The sequence below is a fragment of the Monoraphidium neglectum genome (assembly GCF_000611645.1).
Source record: "Monoraphidium neglectum strain SAG 48.87 unplaced genomic scaffold scaffold00292, whole genome shotgun sequence".
In the NCBI taxonomy this organism is placed as follows: domain Eukaryota; kingdom Viridiplantae; phylum Chlorophyta; class Chlorophyceae; order Sphaeropleales; family Selenastraceae; genus Monoraphidium; species Monoraphidium neglectum.
In genome coordinates, this window is record NW_014013336.1 from 10,640 (window position 1) to 18,225 (window position 7,586).

Below are 7,586 nucleotides of genomic sequence, written 5' to 3' on the forward strand. Positions count from 1 at the left end.
GGGCGGGGCTGGGGCTGCAGGGCTGGGCTGGGGCCGAGGCTGGGCTGGGGTCGGAGCGGGCCAGGCAAGGGTGGGGCGTCCAGGTGCAGTTGTGGGGCACTTGCCAGGTGGGAGCGGGGAAATGAAAGCGTCCAGCCTCGCTGCGTTCGCTCCCCCGTCGCGCAGCCGGTCGCCTTTTCGCGCGTGAACTGGGAGGAGCGCGGCGCGCGCCTCGGCACCACCTTGGCCGGCTCTCCCCGGGGGCCCCTGCACGTGTTCTTCTCGATCATCTCAACCCTCCTCAGCTCGCTGCTCGTCCACGCCCCTCACATTCTTCAATTCCCTCCTTCTCCCCGGCCTCCGCCCTCAGATTGTCGCGGGCTTCATGCTGGGCGTCACGGTGAGACGCCGCTCACCAGGGGGGGCTGCCCGACCGCAGACCGCAGCAACACGGCAGCTCGCCCGCTGCTGCCTTGGCTGCCCCTCGCCCCAGCCGCTGCCGTCACTCTTGATAACCCAGGGCCTGGGGGTCTGCTCGTGCCCTTCTCAAAGCCACTGCGCAAGCCACCCATTCCTCACACACAACGCACACGCATTTACAACCCCTTCTTCAGTTTGCGCCCGCCCTGCTGTGGCGTGCCATTGGTCAGCACGACTACTGGCTCAACTACTACGGCATCGACGAGTCGCAGCCCCCCAGCAACCAGGTGGGGGGACGGGTGGCTTCTAGCACGTTTGGGGATCCCAAGGGCTGTCCTGGGTGGTTCTCTTGTGACATTGATCGGCTGCCAGTCGGTTGGAGTTGAGCGACGTTTGAGAGCTTGTGTGCAGGCGCACATGCGAAATGCGTGCGCGAGCGGCTTTGAACCGGGCGGGTCGAGAACGCGGCACCTGCGGTGCCGCCGGCGCCCGCTGGCCGTGGATGCACCTGCTTGAATCCCAAACTTACACGAGGCTCTTCGAGGCATGCCAACAAGCCCTGCAACCACGCTACCGGTCGCTCTCCGTGCCACTGCAGGTGATCCCGGCCGGCAGCAACGGCGATGCGGGCGGCCTGACGTCTTTCCAGGAGGTGCCCCTTGCCGGGCCGTAGTGCGGCAGTGCAGCCCGACCCGCCCACGCCTGTCGGGTGTCCTCGTGGGCGCCGCTGGCGTGTGGGGCCGGCGCCGCCTCTGGTCGGATCATGAATTCAATGTTGAAGGAGCACGAGCAAGTGCTGCAGGCTTGGAAGCGGTTTTGGCGGCTGCCCGTGGCCAGTGCCGGGGTGAATTGCCGATTTCCCCAATGGCTTCACATTCAATTTGTGGGGGTGGGGCGGCTGCTCTCATCAAGTCTATGGACAGTATATCCTGCATGGCCACGCACCTCAAGCTCACTCAACACCTCAAAACTCTGTTGAATGGTAGATCCGTGTAAAAACTGCTTGAGTCAATTAGAACAATAGGCTCCCAAAGCAGGCCGCCCCGCAGCCTGCCCAACAACAGCACATATATGCCCAACAGCAGCAAGTACAGCAGGAGGCGCAATTATTAATCATGGGACCCCTGCGGAGGCCACAAACCTCGAGGCACTGCTGGGAGCCGGCAGGTCAGCTTCTGGCCTGCTTCAATTGTCCACCATGCGATGACGAGTCCGCCAAACGGCGGGACTGTCGGCTCTCCGTCTCAACGCTGTTGGGTGGCAGGCGTGAAACCCTCATCATCTGGCGCACAGACCATGTCGCCTGTTCCGCATATGCCCTGTCTAACAACTAGCTCAAATCCCATCGCTGCCCACCATGTAAGCCTGTCTGCCTCTGCCTGTCTCTGTCTGCTTGCCCCACCAGCACCCGCAAACATGGGATGGGTCTGCAGCTGTCACAAAGTGTGTTTGAAATTACAGGGGCACAGCGTACTGTACACCCAAGACAACTGGAGCTGTTTATTCCTTCAGGGTTCAGCCCTCACAGCTGGTGAAAGGGACGCGCTCAGCACATCGCACGGCAGCAAGTTCATTGAACCAACGCTCCATTTTATTCGGTCGCCAGGCAGGTGTACCAAGCACGAGCGCACAACAGTTGCCAAAGGGCAACGGCCGGATCAGGCAGCAATGCAGAAGTGTGGCGGGGCAACTGACTGCACTGCAGGGCCAGACAGCCTCACTCCTTGTGCAGGGGTGGGCCAGAAACAACAGTGAGGGCTTTGCGCCCTCTCAGGGGTCGGTGAGTCATTGCCTGTCCTAAATGCGTGCAGAAGTGTCGAAGGGTGCCGACTCGCCGGTCACAGTTGATAGCCGGAGGGAGGTCGAGTTCAGATGCCTGCGGTCGGACGCGTTGTTGGGCTCTTGTTGCGCGGATCGTGGCTGCTGCAGCTGGGGCCTCTAACAGTGCTTGAAGGCAGGTGCGGTGGTGTCACCAGGGGGGTCACAGGAAGGAGAAGACACTTGGTTCTGCGATCCGTTGCCTGCAGTCTGATCCCTTGCGCATTTGTTGAGCTTCATTCTGGGGGCAAAGGTGGCCTGGCCTGGCCGCGACGACGACGCGCCGTGTAGTGGTGCCCATGCCTCGCCCGTGTGCTGCCGGCACCAAGCTGGTGGCTGCTGAACGCCGCTGCAGCCTCTGCAGCCGCGACAGCGCCACCAGCGTTGGCGGGTCAGCGTCAATGCTTGCGGCCATCCCCAGGGGTTGTTGTGGCTGACGAGGTTTCGGGGTGACCATGTGGCGACTTGGTCGCCAGGGGATGCCCACATGGGTGTTCAGCCGATTCGTCTTCAGTGCGCGACGCCGGCGCCTTGTTGAATGGTGGTGAGCGCCGCTGCAGCCTCTGCAGCGGCGCTCGCACCATCAGTGTCGGCGGGTCGGGGTCGCTCGTCGTAGCCAGGTGGGGTCAAGAGTCGTTGTTAAAGGACGTGTCCAGGGGGCGCACCAGCGCCGGCAGCAGCATGGGAGCGCCGATGCAGGGACCGGTCAACGGCGGTGCACTCGAAAGTGTGGGCTTGTTGGCGCCCTAGGTGTTGCCAGGGCTTCTTGGATCGCGATGTGACCTCCTTGGGGATGTTGGATAACAGGAGGGGTCTCGTTTGTGGTCTGTTGTTGATGTTGTCATCTGCTTGAAGGGCCTGGTTGTCTTGTGGAGGGTAGGTATCAGGATCCTGGGAGCCTTGCGGGCGTATGGGCCCTTTGGGTCTTGATTGCATCACGCGCAGGCGATGGGAACGGCGGCCGCTGGGCTGGGCGCGGCGGCGGCGGCGGCCGCCGCCGCAGCGGCCTCGCGGCCGCGCCGCGCGAGCGCCACCAGGTCGATCGGCAGCGGCGCCGCGCGCGCCTCCACGGCCGCCCAGTCGACGCCGGCAAAGAACGCGTGGCCCTTGAGCTGCGCCACCGTCAGACGCCGCCGCGGGCGCCGCGCCAGCATGCCGCGGAACAGCAGGTCCCGCAGCTCGGCGGGCAGCGCCGCGGCGGCGGAGCCGGGCGCGGGCGCCCACTTCTTGCCGGCGCGCGCAGCGGCCAGCGCCGCAGTGACCTCGGGCAGCGGCAGCAGCATCGCAGACAGGGTCACGCCCATGGCCCACACATCGGCGGGGCGGCTGTCGTGCTTGAAGCCCAGGCCGGTCACAAAGTCTTGGATGCGCGCGCGGATCTCGAAGCTGAGGTTGGCCCAGAAGCTGTCAAAGTTGACGAACTGCTCTGGCGCCATGAAGAACTGCGTGCCGCCCTCCCCCAGCGCGGACTGCGAGGCCGGCGCGGCGCAGCCAAAGTCGCAGAGCCTCAGGTGGCCGTCCGCCGCCACCAGCAGGTTGTCGGGCTTGATGTCGCGGTGCACGATGCCGGCAGCGTGGACAGTGCCGACGGCGGTGATGAGCTCCGCGGCGAGGGCTTTGGCGGCGGGGATGGGCAGGTAGGGCTCGGCGGGCTGCTGCTGCTGCTGCTGCTGCTGTGGTGGCTGGTGGGCCTTGGACTCCTTCTTGCTGCGCCTGAAGACGGCGTCGATCAGCCGCCGGACAGGCATGAGCTTCGATCGCCGCTTGTTCTGCTCCACCTTCGCGTCTGCTGTTGCCGCATGTTGCCGCGGCTTGCACGGAATGTGGGGTGCCGCTGCCTCTGCACTGCAGCCAAGGTCGCCCTGCTGGCTGGCGGCTGCGGCGGCGGCGGCTGCGGTGGCTATAGCATGGCCGTCCAGTGCATCTGTCAGGTTGCCGCGGGCCAGCTCAAAGAGGGTGTAGTCTGCCTCGGGTCTGCTGACATAGTCGATTGGCCTTTGGACCCACAGGCCTTCGATTTCTGATGCCATTCGTTCGCTGGAGCATGTGTACAGGACACTCTGCTCGCGTTTCAACGCGTAGTCGCGTCCCAGCAGCTGGATGCGCCGGACCTCGCCTTGACCGCCCTCACCCAGGGGCGTGCCCCGCTCAAAGAGCTGCGCCGCGCCTTGCACGAAGAACTGCGTCTTCAACGCGGCGACGCTGGGCTCTGTGACGAGCGGCGCGGGAGGCTGCAGCAGGGGCGTAGCCGAGCCACGGGATGCTGTATTGCTGCTGGGGGTGTACAGCGCCGTAGAGGCGCTTGATCTGTTGTGAACGCCGCTGTCCGCGGCTGCGAGCCTGGATTTTGAGCAAAAGGCGGGGTGGAGGCCAGCTGAGCTGCATGGACAACCACTGGCGATTCAGGGGTGCGGATCCCCGTCGAAGGGCTGATAAAAACTGCACTTGGCATGCGGCCCCTCATGCATGTGTTGGCCCAGCGCATGTTGCGCCAACGAGTCAGGCACAGCATGCAGTGACTGCGTCCCTGTCATTTGGTACCACAGGGCTCTTGCCGCACCTGATGCTGCTTGTGGTTGTGTTTGGAATGCTTGCAGGGCTGCTGCACACGCTTGCGTGCGTGCTGCTCTCTCTGCTCAGCGCAGACTGCGCAGCGCCACTGCAAAATGTGAGGGAGACGGGTCCCGTGAGGAAGCAGTACACATGTGTGTGGGAAGGTGGGCAGTTATAGGCAGTCCCCCGGATGTTGGGGCTGGCAAGGCATGAACTTGCAACACCGTACTGTACACCTCGTCCTGCCTGGTCATCGGCCTGCAGGCAAACAAGCTCTCACCTGCTGCTGGTGCTGCTATCTCTGCTAATGGTATCAGTGGCTGTGGCGATGCAGCTGCTGCTGCTGCTCATGCTGTCCACTGAAGCTACACCACTTGTAGTGCTCGTGCTGCGCGAGTTTGCGCTGCTCGGCAGCGCCGCCGTGGCGGTGCGGTGGCCGTGGTGAACAGGTGCCCTGCCGGTGTCCACAAGCGCATGAGTCGAGTCGTTGTGTCATCCACACGAGCTCGGGGGCGGCGATCACGCCGATTGGGGGGTGCTCAACATCAGCGATGTCCGAGCTGACCGCACCTGGAGTCCTTCCTCGCCTTGACGGCCAATTTGCAGACGGGCCAAATCATGTCGAGACGCGCTCTAGAAGCTGTAATATGGCTCCTTCACGCCCCCGCATGTACTGCACCGTACGTAGACTTGCGAAGCTGTGCCGAGGCCAGCCCGCAGGCACAGCTCCCTTGCCGGCAGCTGCGCAGTCGCGCCAGAGCGGTGCAGGTCCGGGGGGGGCGCGCAGGCGCGTGCCGGGTCAAGATAGCTCTGTAACACACAGGCTGGTGGCTGCAGGAGCACACAACCACAGCAGGCAGCACACCGCCGCAGCACAGCGCTGCAGGGCAGCCGCAGCTGGCGGCGCGCAGCAGCACACGGCAAGCTCACCAACGCGAAGGTTATTAGTCGATGTGTTTGCCGGTGATGATAAAAGTCAATCTGGTGGATGAGAGAATGATTCGAGCGTACCTGCCGCCGTGTTTTGTGTTGAAGGAAAGGGTGTGCAATCATGACTGGCACGAACTTGTCTGCTGGGTACCCGGTGCATTCTGCCGAGGGGCACGGTCAGTTTCAAGCGCGACAAGCCTGTGAGCAACACATGCAATAAGTCTGTCCCCATGACTGGTAAAATCTGAAGGGGGGCTGCGCCAGCACAGTGGCATTCGTGGAATCATGGAAGTGATGGCGCTCACCATCACTGGCGACACGCCTGCATGGGTTCCAGCGGCACGGGCAGTGGCAATTGTGCTCTGCTGATCCTCGTGCTCCTCCAACAGCCTCGTGTGGCTGCGCGTCTTGCATGCGAAGCGTGCAGCGTACACAGGAATGAGCACAATAGTCGTTCTGGGCACGATGGAAAACATGTCTGCGGCGACTGCGCCATGCGCCACACAACAGCGGCAGATAGCATGCACACGCTTGCTGAGTGTCAGCCGACAGGTGACCCGGGCAAGCATTAAGCCGGCCTCTGGCCCAGAAGCATTACCATGACTAGCTATCCTAGTGTATCGATGAGTTCCAATGGAAGGGATAAGGGCGGGCCGGGATACCCCACTCGCTTTGTGCACACCGCTGCATGCCACATTTGCTGTGTGGGTGTCTGCGGTGGTGGGCTCCTTCAATCACCACAGGGTAACGACGTGCCCCTCACTGCATGCATGCCACGTCAGTGATTTCTCTTATTCTAGTCATGTATACCGTAAATCGCTTTGAGCACTCTGCTGCTTGCCGCACGCTTGTCACGCTTGCCCCTTCACGCCCCCTGTGAGATGGTGACAGCCGACCACGAGTCAGTAGTCCTGTACCACGGCAAACTTGCATGGGTAGATAGGTACAGTAGTGACGCCAGCACGGGCACACAGCTGGTTGGCACCAGGTCGGCACGCAATGGGGGTGTGCGAACCAGCCTCAGATCACCTCCAAATTCTCTCCATCTTCCGTCCCTCCCTGCCATCATGAAACCACGTATACCGTACCGCAGGTGCCTCTCCGATCATCCCATAGGTGCTTCAAAACTCACATACGTAAATAATCGCACCGTGCATGCCGGAGGATTAGGCATACAGTAGTGCACGCATCAGCACGACTTTAAGCCATGCAGGAGCAAGCTCCTCGGCTTCGCAGCCTTGTGCCAGGAGTGCTGCGCATTGGTGCCGCGCAGCGGGTGAGCTGTTGAGCGGGGATTTTTGAATTGGGCGTGGTCCATCCCTCCCACACTCACGCGCTCCTCGACCTCCTCTTGCAGAAAATTGATGAAATCTGGCAGAGGCTCGTTGTCTTGAAGGCTCAGCACGCCGAGCGCCAGGATGCCGTCCGGGTTGAGATCGCAGCGCTCACGCACCAGGTGAGGCACGTGCCGGACCAATGGTATTGCCAGAGAATAAAACATAGCAGCACCGCAGCCAAACAAGCATTGACCGCCGCCCCCTACATGCCCACGCAGCTGGACGCGGCCAAGGCCGCCCGCGCCGCTGCAGAAGCCTGGTACTCACAGGTCTCGCACTCTGGCGTCAGCGCCATCCTGCAGGTGTGGACTCCTCAATGAACGTGTGCCGCCTGGATCACCAGCTTGTCAGTGCTGGGTGACTGCTTTTATTGGAGGCCCACATCGGAAACTTGGCTCTTCCACGCATCCACACTCCTCGCCTGCTGATATCCCACACTCTTGCCATTCAAACGGCGGGACGTCATGGTCCAGACCGTGCACAAGCTGATGCACTACGAGAACATGATTGTAGTGCTGCTGTTTGGCCTAGTCACCCAGGCATCCAAGC

At 62.5% G+C, this 7,586-nt stretch overlaps 2 protein-coding genes across 2 annotated transcripts in view; one reads left to right on the top strand and one right to left on the bottom strand.

Moving 5' to 3' along the window:
* The window catches only part of MNEG_2554 (hypothetical protein), a gene marked incomplete at both ends in the record, with an annotated part of 5,392 nt that extends 4,320 nt beyond the window's left edge, over positions 1-1,072 (top strand). The window contains 3 exons of the mRNA XM_014048968.1: positions 350-379; positions 594-686; positions 998-1,072. Coding sequence (XP_013904422.1) covers positions 350-379; positions 594-686; positions 998-1,072 — 198 coding nt within the window. The remainder of the gene's footprint in view (positions 1-349; positions 380-593; positions 687-997) is intronic.
* A 2,080-nt stretch (positions 1,073-3,152) lies between these two features.
* Positions 3,153-4,247, bottom strand: MNEG_2555 (hypothetical protein; the record flags this gene model as incomplete). The annotated part of the gene is made up of 1 exon (XM_014048969.1): positions 3,153-4,247. One exon carries the CDS (start codon positions 4,245-4,247, stop codon positions 3,153-3,155), a length of 1,095 nt encoding a protein of 364 aa, XP_013904423.1.
* Between the last annotated feature and the right edge of the window lie 3,339 nt (positions 4,248-7,586).